The 21,594-nt window shown below is 45.9% G+C and overlaps 1 protein-coding gene across 1 annotated transcript in view; it reads left to right on the top strand.

The window, feature by feature from the left end:
• WNT7A (Wnt family member 7A) overlaps positions 1–21,393 on the top strand; it is a 37,069-nt gene extending 15,676 nt beyond the window's left edge. Inside the window, exon 4 of the mRNA XM_050979260.1 lies at positions 17,968–21,393. Within this exon, the coding sequence (XP_050835217.1) occupies positions 17,968–18,447 (480 nt within the window). The 3' untranslated portion in view covers positions 18,448–21,393. The remainder of the gene's footprint in view (positions 1–17,967) is intronic.
• Positions 21,394–21,594: the final 201 nt, after the last annotated feature.

Below are 21,594 nucleotides of genomic sequence, written 5' to 3'. Positions count from 1 at the left end.
GTGGGGGACAGGACCCATTCCCAGCTGCTCCCCACCACAAATGCAGCCAGGGCTGCCCATGGCTCCTGCAGCTAGGGCCAGCTTTCCTCATGCTGAAGGACAGGCTCTGACTCTGTCTGTCTGTCTGTCTGTCTGTCTGTCTGTCTGTCTGTCTGTCTGTCTGTCTGTCTGTGGGACAATCCAGCAGGACTCACTTGTGTAGCACAAGTTCCTTGGGCTGCTGGAAGGGCAGGGGCAGAGTTCTGAGCAGGGGTCACCAACACCCCACCAAACTGGCCCTGAGCAGCCCCAGAGCCTCACCTCATTTGTCAAACCTGCTGGAGAGCAGCGATTCCTGACCTTCAGAAGCGGAGTTTAGGGTGTCTTTCCTCTTTGAATTAGTGTTTCCTGAAGTGCTGATTCACTGCAGGAAGAAGCAAGCAGTACAGTGAGAACAGGAGGAGAATTCATAACAGCTGGGTCAGAAAAGGGAGATAAAGCTTCAATTAATTTAAAGGCATAATCCTTATTTGCCATGCAAACTTCCATATGAGGGGGTATAGTTGCAAGACTGAATTGTCTGTTAGCAAATTTGTCTTCTCAAATATGAAGTTGATTAAATTACTGTAAGTAACACAATAATGTATGTCTAAGAGATATTTATACTCCAGGAAACAGAAATGTTATTCTTCAGGTTATCCTGCTGAAAAATAACAAAATAGATACTGAAAGGCTCTACACATTCTGGCTGTAAGCAGTTCATTCTGACAGCATTGCAAGGTACATGACCAGACTGCTCTCTCCTCTTTTTCCCTGTGACATTGAAATTCTGCAAATGGCATCTTGCATCAGCGTTACATCATATTAAGTATAATGCAATATTATGAGTCATTGTTATAAATCATGGACACAGGCTGCATTAGAAGGCTTTTGCCTTCAAGAGCACATCAAGGTGGATTTTTATTCAGCATTTCTCTTTGGAGGCATGTGTAGGTGCACTAACTTTGCAACGTCTCTCCATCCTCTGCATCAGGAGCATTTCTGGTTTCCCCTTCAGCTCTGAGGCTCCCGGGGGATGTGGGGGATGTGCCTGACAGAGCTACTGCAAACAGCAAGAAAAGCTGGGAGCACCCAGGAGGTGTTCCTGACGTGGATCATGCCGGGATCACAACACACTGGCGTGTTTAATGTTTTATCCTGTAAAAACTTCAGCAAGGCTGAAGTGACACAGTGGCATTAGGAGGAAATGGAAAGCAGGGAGCTCAGGGCTTCTCCTGAGCTGTCCTGGAAAGCCACACTTTTGGGACTCTTTACTGGCTGCTTCTCTGACCTCTGCTGCCATAAGACTTCCTGAACATGTTTCTCTTCTTGTGGGGTGTGCAATCACCACTGCAATTAACTCTCTCTGGAGGGGATAGCTATTTCTATCTCTCTCAAAATGCCTTTTTGTTTTTAGCTACTCTTTCATCTCACTACCACTAGCAGCACAGAACACAACCTCGTGCAGATGAATGACTTAAAAAGCTGTGAGCATCATGTTAGGAAAGACACAGGGCTGATAAAAGAGGCTGCCAAAAAACATTTCTATTTTTCTGAGTATAGGCCTGAAATTCTGGAGATTTAATAGTTCTGCCTGAGCTTAATCTTAAAGCACATGAAAATATGCAGGGGAGTGCAGCTTGTGGGCTTGCAGCCCCACTAGAGTGGCTCTGCCTGGGGAAGACCAGTCTTGCAGAGGGACTCTAGCATTTCAGCAGCTCCTGGTAGGAGCTCTGCTCCCCAAAGATGACCAGGGATGCTGGTCTGCTTGGCAGGCACAGCTGGGTGCCAGGGGGACACAGAGGCACAGAGGAGCCAGGAGATTCCTTCCACAGGGATGTGGCTGCTGTAAGCCAGCCCTGAGCAGTGCTTGCACACAGCCCAGCTGGCTGAGAAAGCCACACCTGCCCTGCTGCTCCTCCATCAGCAGGAACAGCTCTCATGGCACCCACCAGAATAAAGCTCCAGTGTCTGGAGCTGCTCACAGTTGCTGAAGACTCCAGAGAGTCTCAGAGAGCAGCTTCGAGCCAAGCAGGACTGGGAGAGGCTGCCCTGACACTCCTGGCTCCAGCAAGGGATATTGGAGTACCAGCAGAACAGCCACGTTTCCTGCAGTTCAGGATTTAGCAGTGCCTTTGCAATTGCACTTCACATTTTCCAATGTGTTTGTTTGTGGTGGGATTTTTTGTTTTGATTTTGTTTTTAAATTGCAAAAAATTTTCTGGCATGGGCACAGAAATGTTCCTCATTTTTCTTTTCAGAAACTCTTGTTCTTGATGTTGGGGATGCTCCTCAAACACTCAGCTGAATGGTGCCCCTTGTTGATAGTGGCAGTGACAATTCTGCCAGACCCCACTGTCACTGTCAGGGCTGTGACAGGGGGGGTTGGCAGATCTTGACCTACAGCCTGGCCATGGCACCACTGTGCTGGAGAGACAGCCATGCCCAAAACATCCTGCAAGCCATGCTCAGCCAGGACTACACACAGCCCTTCCACTCACAGAGTAGTAGTATTGCTAGATGAAAAATTGACTCCATTGCTAAAACATCACGCAAACTCAGGAAATCTGGTGCTGGCTGCAGCAGATGTGCTTATGAAGGGTGTCCTAGGAGCTCTCCTGGTACAATATTTGGCCTAGATTAAAACCAGGCAGACAGAGAATGTTGAGGAGAATGTTTACACACAGAGCTTGTGCCTCACCAGACAGAATTTGTAAAAGTATCTTCTGGCAAACCTCTGATGTGGCTGTGGAGGCAAAAAGGAGTGTCCACCCAAGTACCAGACCCAGATCCATCCATGCAAGGTGCACCCAGTGCTCAGTCCCTGCCTTCCCTCCAAGCACTCCAGTCCCAGGGCCTGGCACCCCAGCTGTACTTCAGTACAACTAGAAAAGGAGCCTTAAATGTCACAAAGTCTGTCCTGGCAGCTCCGTTGGCTGGGGCAGCAGGATTCCCAGAAAGGCCAAGCTCTGAGTTTGGAGTAAATCCAGTTCACTGAATGGGAAAGCTCCCATTGAGGCTGGTGGGACCCCAGGGTACTGCTGAGTGCTTCCAAAATCCCATCCAACTCCATCCCAAGGCTCTGCTGGGCAGCCTCCTAGGTGTGAAAAGAAATACACATCCCTTGCAGCCTTAGAGCATTTTGTTTGTGTTTGAAAGGATCAAAGCACTATTTATGGCTTTCATACTTTTTAGATAATAGTCTTAAAGCAAGTCCGAGCTTGACAGACAAGCTCTGCATCTTCTCAACAGCCCAGAGTAAAGATAAAGGAAGCATTAATGTTGGTCTAAATTATGAGAGGGAATTGGACTGCACAAGAACTGTAATCCGCAAAAATGAATTTTCATTCCACTTGTCCTCCGCTTTCAGCTAATAAGAAATGGTGATACATGGTCCTACTTGTATTTTGGCTTTCAGCTCCCTCCTATATGTCATGTGGTTGAAAACTGAATTCCTGATTTACACTGGAGATTAGGGAATGATAAATGCTATCACTTGCCTGGAGTCGCAGTTTTAGGGGATTCTGGCAAAACATGCATTTCATGTGTGTGATTACTGGAGCTGACAGTCTGTCATGCTGCTGACAGAGAGCTGGGACTGAGGGCCAGCCTCTCTTCATAAATAACAGAGATCTCAAATTCCAAATTTAATAGTGGGCACCTTTTATAATGGCAATAATGAGATGCTTGCTTTGGTAATTAATTAGCTCAGCAAAGCCACTGGCTGGGTCACGGGTTTCTGGACAAATTCTGATTTAATCTGGCCTTTTTCTTTGGACAGTTAGCAACATTTCCCATATGACCATGCTTGCCATTCAGTGCTCAGGGGGGAATTTCAGCTAGACAAAAATAGGAGCTGTGTAGATTATTCACTTCTCCCAGGTTTTCAGCACCTTTGGAGCCTTGATAGAGTCTTTGGTGTCTCTCCTGTTGCAGAACAAAACATTAATAATTTGAAGCATCTACAGCTTTCACAGAGCACAATCATCCCACAGCAGATTCCTGCTGTGTTTGGGGGTTGCAAAACTTCTCCTGGTTATGGGAAAAAAAACCTGAGAGGCTGGAACAAGATGGGCTTCAAGGTCTCTTCCAGCCATTCGGTAACTCTATGAAAAGTTGCAAGAAAAAAACCAGCACCTGTTAACCTTAACTGTGACCTATGAGCTTGGCTGTCCTGTCTTGTAATGTTTTTATTAACGTGTGCTCCTTGATGTTTTGTTGAGATCAGAATACAAGATTTTTGAGCTTCATACCTGAATTTTGGCCTAAGTTTTGAAAAAATTTCAGAAACAGCGGATGAGAACTGTTCTGTTTCTTCCAGATGGCATTTGTCACACTGGAAATTCAGGTTTCCAAACCCAAGACTGATCTTCTTGCCTGTTATTGGGATCTTCCATATCCACACTTTATCAAAACTCAAAGAAGATTGGTATTGGCCAAGTCAGCAGGAAACCAATGGTTAGGCCAGTTCACTGAGATCGCTTTTAATGCAGAATCAGTCTGTGTTTATATATGAAGTGTTCACCAAATTCTGGTGTAGATCTCCCACTGTGCAGTCTCATTCACTAAATCTCTGACAAATTAAATCTAAGACTCAGATGTGGGACAGGATCTCTGCTCCATGCTGTGTGAAACTGGAATCCTCTGCAGTTAGAGCCCAGACCTCCTGAGCCTGAGCTGAAAGTATCTCCAGGAGCATTTCCAAGAGCCTCAAGGATGAGTCAGGAACATGAGCTCAGTTACCTGAGCTAAGCCTGCAACTCAACAGAGGTTTTGGTAAAACTGAAAGTTAAAGCAAGGTTTGGTTCAAACCTTGCCATTAAGACGTAGTGGCAGAAAACTCTGAGCTCATGAAGCCCTGAATGCTCACCAAGAGAAATAATTGCCAGCATGTGTTGTACAAATGGAACAGACTTTTGCTTTATTGAAAAGAGTTTCCAGGTATTTTGAAGTAAACAATTTAAAAATTCAATGAATGAAGAACAACCTTTTAGTCCAAGGACACAGACAAGGCCTGTTGGTACTGGAAGGATGCAGAACTGAGCTATGGAAGGACAGAAGGGTTTCAAGGAACTGCAGGGAGGATGCTTGGCTCTCATGCCCAGTTAGTGCCAGAAGACACCAGGATTAATTTCAATCAGTGCTGGTTATTGAAACCAGCCTGAGCCTTCTGGTACTTGAAAGGGAGCTGCACCTAAGGGTTGTCCCTGGGCCAAGCAGCAGGAATGCCATGGCATGGGCTGGAACCCAGATCTGAGCCAGCTCCATCCTGGAGCTCCAATCAGGCTCTCCTGGGAGCAGGCTGGGGGCCTGCACTGAGGGAACCAGCCTTGCCTACAGCATTCCAGACCTTGTACCAAAAAAGAGCCCACACACAGTTAGGGGACAGCCACACACCCTGTGACAGAGCTGCTCCCCCAGGAGATGTTCCTGACCCCAGCACACACTGTTATGTTTGGGTGGATTAACCCTGCAGGCATAGAACAATTAACCATCGAGAGGGCACAATAGCCTGGAAATAAAGAAACACATCAAGGAGTCAAGAGAATGTGTCCAAAAAACATGAATTAAGACTTCATAGAAGTTTCTTCAATATATCTACACTATGTCATATTTAGCTGAATTTACTTTGAAATGTCCAGTGGGAAATGAGAAGGCAGAAGGGAACCAGACACCAAGTGAGTGCTTAGGCTTTGCTTTCCCAGGGAATCAGCCTGAGAAGTCTGCCTTGCTATACTTAGTGCAAATTTAGACCGAAAGCTGTAGTGAAAGTCCTAAAATATTTTCTAGAAAACTGTAGATTTGAAGAGCTATGCTAAGGAATACCTTAGCATTAAGATATTTGTTTAATTTGATTCAACAGACTTCTGCTTTATATTAAGGTACCATAATGAGAGATTTATAAAATTGAGATCAGATTATTACACTAAATGTGCACTATGGACCTACATGGTTTCTTCAGCTGATGGTTCATGTACTGGTGGCACTGGTGTTTAGCTCTGTTACAGGCATCCTGTGGCCTTCTGAACTGGAGACCTGGAGCAACTGATTAACCCTTTGTTAAAAACATCCATCTCAAGGTGAAGACTCACTTGTGCATGGGTTATAAAGAGAAACCATCAAAGATATTGTAGGCTGCTGCTGCTGTTGAACTCGTGTATATGTGGTGAGCAGGTTCAGAAAAAGCAGCAGCACTGGGTGCTGTGAGGGTGAGCTGGCTCAGGGGAGCCCCATCCAACCACACAGCACACTCAAGAGTGAATTCTGTTAGCATGTGATTCCTTTGTAAGATAAAAGCTTCAACTACTGCTCAAAATGGTACAATCACAGAAGCACAGAATGGTTGGGGTTGGAAAGGACCTTAAACCCATGCAGTCCCAGCCTGGCCTTGGACACTTCCAGGAATGCAGGGGCAGCCACAGCTCACCTGGGCACCCTGTACTTAGGCTGCTCTCAGCATTACACATAAATTTAGGAAATTCCACTTTCTTCTGCATGGGAGCAAATTTTCATTGAGAACAGGCCAGAAGATCCGTGTTAAAATTCTTGGCCTGGGTCTGGGTGTGATGCTCTTGGCAGCTGTGGGGCTGCAGAGAGAGGCTCTGCTGGTAGGATCTTTGATAATGGGAGCTATTTGAAAACGGGAAAGTTTGGACCTATTGCCCCAGCTGCAGCAGGAGGGGGAAAGCACTGATGGATTAAACTTAATTAGAAAGTAATCTTTGTAATATTACAATTAACACCAAAATCATGTTACTTTATGATAACATGAGTATTTTGAATTGTAAACGCAAAATGTGTGGAAATCTGTTCACAATATACACTCTGTCATTGTGATCCAGCTTCTGCTTTCCAATAACTAACATAATTGCCTGGAGATTATCTGGAGGAATGATGAGACATTTCTTTTAAACTGACAGGAATGGCTCTCACTTCCCTGAGCAGCTGTGCCTTGATGTGCCAATCTGGTGGGATCCCACCCAGGGTACAATGGGCTTGGAGCCTGTGCCACAGCCCAGGTGGTGTTATCCTTGGAGAACAGGGGGTCTGGGAGAAGGGAGGGAGTGGGAGTGGGTGTGAGGTAGCTCAGGTGCTCTTCCCAGATCAGCAAATGGCAGGTAGGCAAAGCAGGTCATGGGTGCCTCTCCAGTGCCATTTACTGAGCAGTGTTAGGACTGAAGTTGAAATATGTCTCTCTGTATCAAATACAATCATAGCTCTTGTTTTGTTCTAGACCAAAGGAGTTAATGGAGAAGTTTGTCCGATCGGCTGTGTGTCTCTGTCGGACATGCGTGGGGTGGTTCGCGTGGGACGGTTCGCAGGCAGCCCGCGATGAACAGACGAGTCTGGACTCCTCTATAGTTCGGTCTTCTGGTTGTTTATTAAAGCTTATCTCTAAGGTTTTTGTTCTGCCCAGCCGAGATCTGACCAGCAAGGCAGCCACAAGCACTCTCTGCCCCTTTAGGGCGGTCGTACATTCTTATACTGATAATTGCGTATGTGATATTTACAATTTTTCTCCAATACCCATCACCTTTATTAAACAGTGCACCTTTAGTATGAACCAATCTAAAATGCACACATCACAGAGAAGATGGATGACAAGAAGAAGGAGAAAAGCCACGAGGTCGGGCCTGAATCCTCCATCTTGCCTCCATTAGACCCCCCTGTACCAAAATCTTAAAACCCACACTCTATTCTATAAAAACACCTGCCCTACACCATTCAAACCTCTGAAACTTCCATATCCTCATGCTTTGATAGCACGACCCTTGAAGGGTCAAAATCAAGCCACCAGGTGCCTTTGACTACATTCCAGGACTTCTGAGCCCCCCAAGGGGTCTCCCTGGGACTCAGAGCATCCGAGGTGATGCGCTGAGTTCCCACAAAGTTGAGCTAAGAAACTTCGTGTTTTTATAAAGGCAGTACTGCACAATTGATGGCAAATCACTCTGACATTAACTAAAAAGGCCAATAGAAAGGAAGAACATCCTGTTCAACTAAAACTATTGTCTTGGAGAACTAAAATCTATAGACATTTTTCAGCATGATGAATAATGTCCTCTGTAGTATCATCTGCTGGGTACCTAGGGTTAACTCTCACCGTTTGGTATGCAACCAAATGAACCTATAATTAACTGTGTGTGGCTATTGGTTGGAAATGTTTGGAAGCAATATGAAGTGATAATATTCTGCAGCTCATGCTCCTGCCAGTACCTGGCTTTGTTAGTTTAGCACAAGAGGTGTTTCCTGATTACTTGTCTGGAACCAGCCAGGCTGCTCTCTTGGTTTCCATCACTCTTTGGAAAATTTCCTCTCCACAACTTCAGCATTTGTCAAAACGCTCTACCTGGTGGCTCCCAGTTCTTTATAGACAATCCTTTACTGCCAGCACCACTTCCCTGGTGAGCTTCCCCTCCAATGGGGAGGGTCCCCGGATGGTGAATTTCAGGGGATGAGTCAGGCTTGGGTCATTCCTCTTCATGTGAATCTGCTGTGACGAGGACAAATTCCAGTTGTGTCATTTCTGCATGGTTTTTATGTGCAGAATGACTCAGGCTCCATGACAAAGCCCAAAGCAAGGGGCAGCAGTGACGTCCTTGTCTGAATAACCCCAAGAGTTTAACTCATTGTGTACCTAAACTGAGAAGCATAGTTAAATTCAATTCCTCTTACCTGGGGGTGTTTCCCATTTCTTCAGAAATATCATACTAAAACATAAACTACAAGCACAATTACCTTCTTAATGCCATCTTAGTTCAGCAGCCCAGAGAAGGGGTGAAGATCACTGTCCCAAGATCAAAACTTAGAGCAGACACTGAGGACATAGGATGCTGGAAGGATTGCATTGGCTTTGAAGGGGTCAGGGTCAGCAGCCACGGCTCAGCTTGGATCTCATTGACTTCACTGTTCTGACCCATTGATTACAGGGATGAGCTTGTAGGGTGAAGCAGGGAGTGAGGAAAATTATGTTTTAAACAATGGACATCTATGACATTTTTAATACATAGCAGAATACCCCACAGATCACTATTTTAGAGAATCCTGATTTGAAGTATCAGTATTTTAGGGTGATTTTTAATTGGTGACCAGAATGTAAGGGATGTAGATACGACCTAAGAAGAAATGTTATGTGGGTAGCATGTCAAAAGGCAGAAAAATTGCTGCCTCATTTTCTTCCTAAACTTAGTGTCTTAGTGTCAGTGAGCACCATGCTGTTTCTTCATTTCCAAAACTCCTCAATCATCATCTTTTATTCACTTCTGGCATGAATCTTCTATCCAGTATCTTTTTGGAAAGGAAGATATGTACTGTGGAAAACTTATGTAGTGATAGGAAGGAAAGCTAGATAACATAACCAACAACTCTATCTGTAATTCTGTGCCACCACCCCCATTCCCAGCCTATTTCAGCTTCATCCTACAAAGTGCTCAGGTAGGCCAGACAACAAGACTGTTCAGCATTTCACAAGCTAAAATCCATCATGTCCACAGTGTCAGTTTTGCTTGGAAGGCAGCAAGTAATGATCCTAGATAAATTTTCCCTTAATCTCACAATCCTGTTTCAGTAAGGGGCTAGGAAATCCCATTTTCTTTTAATTATAGAATATAAAATCGCATGTTGAATGTCTTTAGGGCAATTCAGCTATATTCTAATAAGAACAAGTGAAAGTACATTAAAAGAAACCAATTTTTTTTCAGAACTATTTTTTCAAAGTTCCTTTTTATGACAGATCTTCAGACTTCCTACACAATGACACTTACTTGGCACTGCATTGATCCAGTCTAATCTAGGTGATAATGTGTCTCACAAGAGTTACTTTTCAAAAACAAGTAGTTTATCAAACCCATTGAGAGTTATGTTTTCATTTGCCTTTCTTTTAAATAGAAGACGCCTCAGAACCAAAAGGCAACTGGTGCTTCAGGCAGCTGTGCCCAGGAGCCAGAACAGGAGTGACCCCTCAATAAACTGCCAGGCCACCTTTCACATAGTGAGCCTTTGTCATCAGCAGCTGAGAAAACACAAAGTGCCACACCAGGATCCCCCCATTTCCCAGCTACTTCCAACAGATACTGGTAAAATGCTGCTCTCACACTCTGTCCTGATGTAAAACCCACCTAAGCATTAATTTGGAAATTTGCAGTTGAAATTTGTAGTTTTCTAACAGCATTTCCTGTGAAAGGGTGGTGAGGAGGTTTTGTACTGAATGCACCACAGAAAACACAGAAAACAGAAACTTTGTTCCAGCCATGTCCCTTCAAAGCATGGGAAACCCAACCTGAGGCTCCAGCTCAGGCATTAATGGCTTTGATTTGCATTTGATGGCCAAAGAGAGATCAGAGTGCAGGTTCTTTCTGTCTGGGGAGAGCTGGAGTGGGACAGAGCTGAGAAGGAGAGGAGAGGGAGAGGGAGAGGGAGAGGGAAAGGGAGAGAGCACCTGGGGACACTTGAGGCTGGGGGGCCTGAGCCCAAGGGCACAGGAGGTTTTGGGGGGCAGTGGTCACTCCTTTCAAACCCCTACAGATGCTGTCAGCGTCAGGGGCTGCCCCATCATGGCTTCTACCTCTGCAGACAGGACCCTGATGGAGGCAAACTCAAACTTCAGAGCCTCATTTGACTTCCATAAAGTGTGATCAGGTTTGCAGAGCTCCTGAGGGCTGGGCAAGCTCAGGCCTGAGCCACTTGCATGGGATCACCTTGCAGAGTTAGTTTTGTGAAACCAAGAGGGCTTGGGCAGAAGTGTATCCCAAGAGCAGATAAGGTGTTCTCCTAGAAGGACCCCTCAGTGCCAGAAAGCTGAGGAAGAATCCGAATTTTCAGGAGGAGTTTCTTCATGGAAGGCATTGTCAGACATGGACAGGGGCTGCCCAGGGAGGGTTGGAGTACCTATCCCTGGAGGTGTCCAAGGACACCCTGGATGTGGCACTCAGGGCTCTGGGCTTGGGACAAGGTGGGGATCAGACACAGCTTGGACTGGATGATGTAGGAGGGATTTTCCCCCCTAAATGTGTCTGTGGCCCTGAGGTATTGTGACACCTTGTTTTATTTCTCAGAGCAGCTCCTACAGCTTGAGAAAAGGCAAGGGCCAGGCCTTATGTTTGGGAAGAGCATTAATTAGGTTGTGTGAGAATCCATCTCATTAAATCTCACCTTTCAAAACCAGCTATGTCCTTTGTGTCCCAAGTTCAGCTATTCTTCAAAAATAACAACTATAAAAGCATTCTGTGAAACTTACTTTCTGGACCCAGAAGTGGTGATAAATTGATTTAGTCTACAGCAAGTCACAGAGGTTATCAGAAGTATAAGAAAAATATGCAGAAGAAAATATTTTTTGCTGCATTCCTCTCAGCTTTTGCTGGTCCTGCTCTCATTCATTTGCTGTTCTGCACAGTGTTAGGCAGTGGCTGAAGGGCACCAGCTCTGTGATTTAAACAACACAACTTGCCCAGGGAGAGAGGATCACATCTCATTCTGTTCGCACATGCTGGCAGCATTGTGTGAGCACTGTGACCATGCAGAAAGTCTCACTAATAATTGTTCTTTACTTCCTTGACACACTGGGAAACAGAAGCTGCATTTCAAAGATAATTCTGGCATATGATCAATTTTTTATAAAGATGAAGTAAAGGGCAACTAATATTTCAGGAAGAAAGTACAAAAATAAATATGAAATCCTGTAAAGGGCACACTAGAAATGAAAGGAATCTCCTGCTTTGGGTGGCATAGAGAAAGGTCAGAAATAGGACAAAAAGAGATTGAACTTATGAGAGTATAAAATTTCTGAAGCCTTCATTTTTCAGGGTGTCAGGACTTCATATCTGGAAAAAGTTTTTCTGCTCTTTAACAGAGGATATCCCTGATTGATCCAGTCCAATCTAATCAGTGAAGGTAGATGGTGGGGTTGGGAAATCCCACCCAGCTGTGATGTTTGCAGCAGGATGTCATTTTTCAGAATGCTCCTGGCTCCCTGCATAACCAGCCCTCAGACCAGCACGTTGCCCAATTTTTCTGAGACACCAATTCCAAGGAAAGTGCAAAGGGGGTTTGATTGATGTAGGTCATGTGCTGTGGTGATTCCCTGCTCATTTTTTATTTAAAACACAAAAAGTCTTGTCATGAGAAAAAGGGTTCAGCCTGCCTGGGGTAGCAGGATTTCTGGGATGGTGAACACAGCTCATGGTGTTCTGCAGCAAAGTTGTTTGATACTGACTTCAAATATTCTTTTGCACAGCTTTACTTATCAAAAACATGAGAAAAAACCATCTTTTGGCTGTGCTTAATAAGATCTTCATAAGATGTTCAAGTGAGGTATCAAAGCCTGTCTGGAATGAGTCACTCAGTGTGGGACACAATCCTTTCCAAGCTCATCCCAGTCAGTTTGCCAGAGGAGTTAGTGCAAAATGTGCTCCCACAGAAGACATCTGACAGCAGCTCTGTGTTTATAATTAGTGGCCATCCCCTGATGGGAATATTTTCCATTTTTTCTGTGTAAGTACACCTTTGCTAATTTTAAACTTGCATTTGAGTGGCTTTTATCCGGTTTCTCACATTTCTTAAAGGTTCCAGAGGATTCGTCTCTGACAGCGGGGTTTCTTTTTTTGTGGTCTCTCTTGTTCTTTTTTTTTCCCAATCAAAAAGCACCAGGTATTACTTGTACTGCCCTCAGATTTCAGAGCTTTGGTGCTAGAACAGTCCTGCAAGTTACTTAAACAGTAGCATCCTTTTGAGATGAATCTCACGCTTGGATAAAACAAGTGGCAGAGACATTTCCTAATAACTTTAAGAGACATGGTCCTTTTGCTGTCTGTCCAGTCAGTGCTACACATCCACTCGTGCCCTTTCCAATTCCTGGTCCCTACACATGATTTGGTTCTCACATTATTTTGGTGAAAGACTAAATAAGACACTGCTTTATTTTATGAGCTTAAAACATCGTTTTTATTCAATGACTCTTTCCAATAGCAAAACAAATGTATCTCAACATTATTCCCGAAGTTTGAGGAGCTTTGGCTTATTTAAGGCTACAATTGCCTCTGTAATAATATCAATCACCAATCCTCACCTTCCACCAGCTGAAAGGGGCATCTCCCCTGGCCCTGCCCAGCCCACAGAAGTGTTGCGGCCTCTCTCCAGGCCCTGCCATGTTCTTCTCTGGAGTGAAAATCTCACTAATTTTGCCAATAATTACACTTTCCTTGACCTTTAGTGAAGGGGTGTGTGCAGACATTTGCAGGAGACAGGAATTGCCTGACCCAGGTAATCTGATGTCAGACAAAATCAGGCAAGACCATGGCCTTGGTGGGCAGGAGTCAGTGTCTCACTAATTGCTATTTACCTGGGCTGCAGGTGCACCCTGGGGCTGGGGTTATTCTGGCTGCAGCACGGCAGGGTGCCTGGCCCTGCACTGATCCCATGGGAATGCTGCTGGAAGGGGGGTGATCTCCAGATTTGAGATGTAGGTCCTTCAGCACAGCTTTGGCATCAAGGGCTGCAGAGCTCTGGCTGAGCTGGGGCTGGGCAGTCCCTGACCCCACGTGTGGGGGGCTGCTTTGGTGCTGGGAGCCCAGGACACACCACTGAGGGACTCGGGACAGACTCAGGCTGGGAAAGCCCTGTGTGGGTTTGAGTGCTGTGTCTGAGCATGCCAGGCAAGAACCAGCTCTCCATGGGCCCCCCAGCAGGGTGGGACAGCCAGGAGCCCTGGCTGAGCCTGCCCCAGCCAGGCTCAAGGGCCACATGGAACAGCCCCAGCCAGGCTCCAGAACCAAATGGAGCTGGAACAGCCCCAGCCAGGCTCCAGAACCAAATGGAGCTGGAACAGACCCAGCCAGGCTCCAGAACCAAATGGAGCTGGAACAGACCCAGCCAGGCTCCAGAACCAAATGGAGCTGGAACAGACCCAGCCAGGTTCCTGGGCTGCTGCTGCCTCCCTCCCATGGCCAACCCCACACGTTCCCTGCAAAGCTAAAGGGGGAGAGGAAACACGTTGTGCTCCCAATAGCAGTGCCCAAAGGTGCTGCATTTGGAGATAACATCAGCAGGGAGAGCCAGCCCAGCTCTCCCCACACAAACTATTTCCCAGAGGCAAATGGCAAAGGGAGACAGAGGGGGAAACAAGTACTGACAGTTTGCTGTAGGAGCTCAAAGAAAAAGTGGACAAAGCTAAAAGAACTCCACTTCTTTGTCCGCATTTGATCCAGTTCAGAGCACCCATTGGTGCATACAGATTTACTTTCTATGGCTGGTGGAGCTGGATATGGTCATTTGGTAAGAAACATTGGATGTGGAGTGGAAATTTTGTACCCTTCAGGCTCTTACATTTTAGGAAAAGTGAGTTTGTAACACACCTAAAGTTTAAATCTTTTGTAAAAAGTATGAGCTGTTGGATAATTCCTTCAAAAAAACAAATCCTGAAATAGAAGGTGAAGAATGCTTTCTGATTTTAACACAGACTAAGTTTTTAAGGGAAGGGTGCTGCTTTTGGCTCACAGAAACCAAGGAAAAGACTGGTCTGTGTCCCTACCCAAAGAATCCCATATTGGGATTCATCAGAGGGTACTGGAATAATATAATAGTATTAAAATACCACCATCCCCATATTTAAATGTAAAACAATTAATCCAAGCACCTGCTATCAGAGTACAACAGAACCATCAAATCACCACTGCAGGGTTTGCTTTTGCTGAGGCCAGACAGTTCAAGTTCCATGTAGCCTCATTTCTAGAGGCTGTGGAGCCAGTTCAGCCTTGCTGAATTTGCAGGACATGGCCCCGAAAGCCCAGAGAGGAGGATGGATTTGTGTGCAAGGACAGCAGCAACAAAAAGGGTTGTGAGCTGCAGGTGGAGAGGCTGGGTTAGAGAAGGCAGGTCTGGAAGGGACAGTTCAGCTGCAGAGGGCAAGGGACACAAATGAGGCAGATGTGCCAGAGAACCTCTGGCACCTCTGACAAGAGCAGAGAGAAAGGGAGAGGGAGCCAGTAAACCTTAGGAAAATACAGAAACAATAAATGGGAGAGAGAACAATAAAGCAGAACTTTCTCACCTATCTGCTCCTTCCCCTCCCCTTCCAGTTGTTTTTGGACCTCTAGGAAGGACCCCTGGCACTGGGGCTCAGCTGGTGTTGCTCAAACTTCTGTTCAAAAGCAGCCCTTTTAACCCTGAGTGACCATGGCCAGGCTTGGCTGAGAGCTACAGAGCAGGGGCTGGGGCTGGGGCAGGAGCCCAGCCCAGGACATGAGGCCACCCTGAGGAGCCCCCACCTCTTCCCAAGGAGCCCCACCTCTTCCCAAGGATCCCCCATCCCTTCCCAAGAAGTCCCATCCCTTCCCAAGGAGCCCCATCCCTTCCCGAGGATCCCCTATCCCTTCCCAAGGATCCCCCATCCCTTCCCAAGGATCCCCCATCCCTTCCCAAGGAGCCCCATCCCTTCCCAAGGATCCCCATCCCTTCCCAAGGAGCCCCATCCCTTCCTAAGGAGCCCCCATCGCTTTCCAAGGAGCCCCATCCCTTCCCAAGGAGCCCCATCCCTTCCCAAGGATCCCCATCCCTTCCCAAGGAGCCCCATCCCTTCCTAAGGAGCCCCCATCGCTTTCCAAGGAGCCCCATCCCTTCCCAAGGAGCCTCATCCCTTCCCAAGGATCCCCATCCCTTCCCAAGGAGCCCCCATCCCTTCCCAAGGATCCCCCATCCCATCCCAAGGATCTCTCATCCCTTCCCAAGGAGCCCCATCCCTTCCCAAGAAGTCCCATCCCTTCCCAAGGAGCCCCATCCCTTCCCAAGGATCCCCCATCCTTTCCCAAGGATCCCCCATCCCTTCCCAAGGAGCCCCATCCCTTCCCAAGGATCCCCCATCCCTTCCCAAGGAGCCCCATCCCTTCCCAAGGATCCCCCATCCCTTCCCAAGGAGCCCCATCCCTTCCCAAGGAGCACCCATCCCTTCCCAAGGATCCCCCATCCCTTCCCAAGGAGCCCCATCCCTTCCCAAGGAGCCCCATCCCTTCCCAAGGAGCGCCCATCCCTTCCCAAGGATCCCCCATCCCTTTCCCAAGGATCCCCATCCCTTCCCAAGGAGCCCCATCCCTTCCTAAGGAGCCCCCATCCCTTCCCAAGGAGCCCTATCCCTTTCCAAGGATTCCCCATCCCTTCCCAAGGAGCGCCCATCCCTTCCCAAGGATCCCCCATCCCTTTCCCAAGGAGCCCCATCCCTTCCCGAGGAGCCCCCATCCCTCAGACACTGCTGGCTCTAAATGGGATGGTAATGAAATGAACCAAAAGGCAATTTAGGCTACTTAACTCCACTTGAGGGCAAAAGCCCAACCTGGATAGATGGCACTTGATGTGTTTTTTGTTCATGTTCCAAGCCAATTTGGCGGATCCCTGTGGTAGATTGAAATGCTTTGTTGCAAGTTTGAACATCTTACCAGGATGTAAGGCCTTCTACAAGAGCAGTGATTGAATTAGGGCATTGGAGAAATGTATTCCTGGCTAGTTTCAATTTCAAAAAAGAGAGCTTTTAAAAAGGTACAAATAAAGGAATTTATGTTATTTTTCCGGTTTCTGTGCTGTAACTCCTTTTCCATCTCCTCATCTATCTTCCAAGTGTCCTGCCTTATGAATGAGTGAGCAATGAAAGAAGTATGCAGTGGCTGAGAGGAAACTCAAGATAACAAGATAAAGCCAAAGCTTGAGCAGAAGTTAAGATGTAGATCAGAATGTGGAATTTTCTCACATCTGAGTTTTAGGGCAGTCATTACATTGTTTGCATGAGAAGCTGATTTAAAATCAGTAGCACAAAGTGTGACCTAGCATGTGCTGAGTTTGCTTGTGTCAAAGGCTTGGACCTGTGCTTTTGGGGGTTGTGATCCTGTCTTCAGGCCACGTGTGCTGACAATCTGCTCCTAGACTAAAATAAAAATAAAGCTATTTCATAGAACCAAAAAATCACGGAACCACGGAATGATTTGCATAGGAAGAGATCTTTAAGTTCATCTCATTCTGACCCTCGTTCCATGGGCAGGGACCTTCCTCTGGATCAGTGCTTTCTCCTTGCCATCCCCAGCTCACACTGAGGTTTTAGGCTCAAGGTCCCCACACATGTCCAGCCTAGGAGCTGGACCTGGCTCCTTCAGTGCAGGCTGCTGTTTTCTGCTGAAAATGGCCAGTGACAGTATCTGCTGTTTCCAAACACCCCAAACTGAAGGGAGAGGCTGTAACAAAGGGTTAATTCCAATTTCCATATCACTGACTGGCTGCCCAGGTTTGGAGCTGCATGGATCAGCTGGGTTTTCTCAGGGGAAAAATGATGTGACCACTCCCTGAGCCCTGATAATCCCTCTGGCTGGGCTTTCCAGTGCTGGGCTCTGCCAGGTTAGGCAGAGTTTCATCATCAAAATTATTGTGGCCTCTTTCAAGTAAAAGACAGTGGGAAATTAATTGCTGGAATTAGGTGTGTTTGCCTGCGTTTATCCCAACGTCACTGCTGCTTGGGGTCAGCTGCAGGGCCCAGGACTCAGAGCAGGGACTAAGCTGGACTCCAGTTTTATTTGGCAAAGACTGGGCTGGTAAACAGCAGGAAAAGATACAGGAGTAGTTTCAGGGGATGTGAAGGCCGAAGGCAAGATGAGGCTTGTTAACTTCAAAAGGAAAGTGTCGGGCACTGGGCAATCCTGTTGAAGAAAAGCTGTGCCTGAGAAAGGTCCCATTCCAGCTTTGGTCCCTTGGCTGTGGAGTTAGGCAGAGTTATCCTCCCTGCTGAACTCACAGTGCAAAAGGGGAATCAGCTCTGCGGGCAGAACCGGGTCACACTGATGAGCATTTGCTGCCTGGGACAGCAGCATGACCTGTGTGTGGTGGCAGCTCCCAGCAGAACAAACCCGTCCCTGAGTGTCACTCAGTGTCCATCAAACAGCCCTGCTATTAATGCATCCTTCTCTGTTCTTCTAACCACAGATCCTGGAGGAAAACATGAAGTTAGAGTGCAAGTGCCATGGGGTCTCGGGGTCCTGCACCACTAAAACCTGCTGGACGACGCTGCCCAAGTTCCGGGAGCTAGGCTACATCCTCAAGGACAAGTACAACGAGGCTGTGCAGGTGGAGCCCGTCAGGGCCAGCCGCAACAAGCGCCCCACCTTCCTCAAGATCAAGAAGCCCCTTTCGTACCGCAAGCCCATGGACACAGACCTGGTGTACATCGAGAAATCCCCCAACTACTGCGAGGAGGACCCGGTGACGGGCAGCGTGGGCACGCAGGGCCGCATGTGCAACAAGACGGCGCAGCAGTCCAACGGCTGCGACCTGATGTGCTGCGGCCGCGGCTACAACACCCACCAGTACTCCAGGGTGTGGCAGTGCAACTGCAAGTTCCACTGGTGCTGCTATGTGAAATGCAACACGTGCAGCGAGAGGACAGAGGTGTACACCTGTAAGTGAGCGCCTGCCCCGGCCGCTCCCCGGCCTGGATACATTTGCACATGCACTCCACGGAGCTGAGCGGAACTGCGGGAAGAGCTTCTCTCCCTGAGGAGATGCTCACCAACGGAGCCCTCTCTTCTCTCCTCATGTTTCGTTGCTTATGTGGATACACATTTCAGACTCTTAAAAGTCAGCCAAGAAACAAAACCAAGCAAATCCCTCCCCGGGCCACCAGAGACATGAAAGAGAATGAAAAGGATCATCTCAGTGAGCCTGCCCATCGGGAGGAAGGAGCGCTGGCTGCCTTGCGGAAAGACCCCTGCCAGGGAGGAATCTCTGAGGATGGCAACAACTCTTGGTTTGGGAAAGGGATGGTCAAACACCTCTGTGTACAAGGAGAAGGGAGGGTTAGGGGAGAAATCCCTACAAAAGGGCTTTGCACAGGATGGGATGGACAGAGCCTCCCCGTGAATTGCCCGTGGGAGTGTGTGGATGACAGAGTTAGGCTTCCACACTCCTGTAAAGCTTCTACTGGTCTTGCCCATCTTTCCCCTTCACAGCGCTTGCTGCAGCAAGAAGAACTGTGGAAGGGTTCTGTAGACACTGCTTTATCTGCCTTTCTCGTGTGTGTGTGAGCTGCAGATTATAGCACAGGGATTTGGGACACTTGGGCATAATAATAACAATATTTAACAATTTATGCAGATAAAACTAATATTAATTTATTTAATTAAAAGAAGAACTTTACCAACCTTTCTGGAACTATTCTGCAATTAAAGTAGATAGCTGGCTTTCTTTGCAGAATAATTTTGTAGGATCAGCAAGGAAACACTGGAGCTGTACATACTATTCTTGACTAGGATATTTCTATTAGTTGGACTTGCAGGATATGTTCTACAGTACTGGATGTTTAAGGACAAAAGCTGGCGTCTTTATATATATGTACATACACAAACACACTGTATTTGGGGGTTTTTGTTTGTTTGTTTCCTCCTGTTTGCTGCTAGTTGTCTGGAACAAAAGTGGAGTGGTAGGGGTTACAAATCTTTACCGGTTATGCCTTTTTTTTTTTTCTTCAATTAAAGAAAGAAACATTAATAAAATCCTGTTTGGAATATGTCTAAAAATAAGAAAATCCAGACAAAATTCCATCTTTTGGAAAAATCAACCATAGGATAAGAGATTATATTTTGTAAGAGACTATTTTTATATAAATATTTTATTTATACTATGTCTGCTTGTTCAACCTGTACTTTTTCTCAAAACAGGCATACAATTTGTAATTCTTAGGCTATTTAACAGAGAAAGGGTAATTAGTTTGTGAACACAACAGCAGCAAGCTGGACGCATTCAGCTGCAATTGGTGGATGTGTCAGAAAGCAGAATGAACTTTCTCTCCTGGCTCTTTTCCTGCAGCTCAGTTTGCAGAATATGCAAAACAAGAACAGGGTATGTAGCATCAATTTTGTCACATGGCTTAAATTCATGATTGGTATTAACTGGATGCTCATTTATCCCATTCAAAAAAAAAAAATCCGAAAAAATTAGCTTCCCACATGCGTCAGTCATTAAACGGTGGCGTTATGACTCGCAAATGTGCTGTGTGTGCTGTCAGTTAAACCTCTACTTTGTGCTGCTGTCAAAGCTGATTCCCATCAGGACAAGACTGTAGACTGTGACTGTAATAACTTCCATGACACACATCGTCTGATTCTCATAGATAGGATACAAAGCTTACTTTTTGTCCAGCTCCTTTTGGCATTTACATTATTCTTCCCCCCCCTCCAAAGGCCAGAGCCCAAAAATACAGAAAAACATTTGGATGAGTTTAAAGAAGCAAATTTAAAGACTACTCAACTTGTTTTTCAGAGTCCAACTAAGCTGTTTTGCATTCCCTTTGTGGTATTTCCTTTTTATCACTGCTGATTTCTTCAGACATTTGAGTGGTAAATATTTCTCTGCATTTAGAATCGTTCTGTTCCTACTGCTTAACACATTTGTGGCTGATAAAAAACCATGTCTAGTTTTAACATTGTTTTTCACTGGGTAAGAAACGTGGCCCAGCATTACAGATGATATTGCACATTGTCTAGGACAGATCAGGTTCTCTGCTCCTTCCAGACTGCAGGATCTCCCCAGTTAATGAGGCATCAGTGATGGGAATGTGTCACTGACTCCCTGCACAGCAGCAAGAGCCACCAGGGGTAGGTGAGACACCTCTGTCCTGCGTGCACTGCTCCTTCTCAGGCAAAACTCCCACCCAATGCTGTGAAAACAGAATTTCTGAGAAGGGAAACAGAAGCATCACAAAAGATGCTGCAAAGTTTGACAACGTACCTGTTAGGACTTGGGTTTTAACTCACTCCTTGTATATATATTATTTAAGAACCCAAGCCCATGCAGTACCTAATCCTAGCAATGTATACCAGGGGTTAATGCACAGTTTCTTTACAGACCTGCCACTTAACACAAAATAGAATTTTTATTCAATTCAGGCACCAGAATGTGGGGTATCAAAATAAAGTTATTAATGTAATTTACTTTCAATCTTATGACTTGTCAATTTTCATTGAGTCACTGCTCTTAGTCCTCCTCAATTCCACACAACTAGATTGAAAATGCGGCCACATATAGTAGGGATGTTCATTATAACTCTGTATTATGGTTAAATAATTCAGATCTAACATTTAATATTGGAATCTCCCCCCCAGTTTGTAGTGGGCTTTGATTTAGTGAATACCATATCATAGTTAAAATTGTGTTTCCTCACTAATTAGAGTTACTTTACAAGTTATTACTTTTGCAGCATGTTTTTACCATAGAAGAGTAAAGTGCAAAACTTCTGCTTCCTGTAAATTTCTATATGCAGTGATGCGCCATGTACAGCTAGCAGAATAATTATTGAAGGACAAATATCTTTAAACAGTTTTACTCACAATAATAAAAAACTGGATGCACAAGGAATTCAATTTGGTACACATTTTCCCTATATTTTACAATATTGCTGATGAGAAAATGGAGGGGAAAAAAAGGGAAAAAAAAGATGTCAGTTTGTTCAATAACTGGAATAACAGTTAGGGAATCATGAATTAAAGAGCAAGGAAAACAATATGCTGCATTCAAGTAGAAAGTATTTAGAAATTTGGCTGTGTCACCTTAGATAGG

The sequence above is a fragment of the Serinus canaria genome, chromosome 12 (genome assembly GCF_022539315.1).
Source record: "Serinus canaria isolate serCan28SL12 chromosome 12, serCan2020, whole genome shotgun sequence".
NCBI classification, from domain to species: domain Eukaryota; kingdom Metazoa; phylum Chordata; class Aves; order Passeriformes; family Fringillidae; genus Serinus; species Serinus canaria.
Note: the sequence above shows the minus strand (reverse complement) of the source record. Positions and strands in the feature narration are given on the sequence as shown.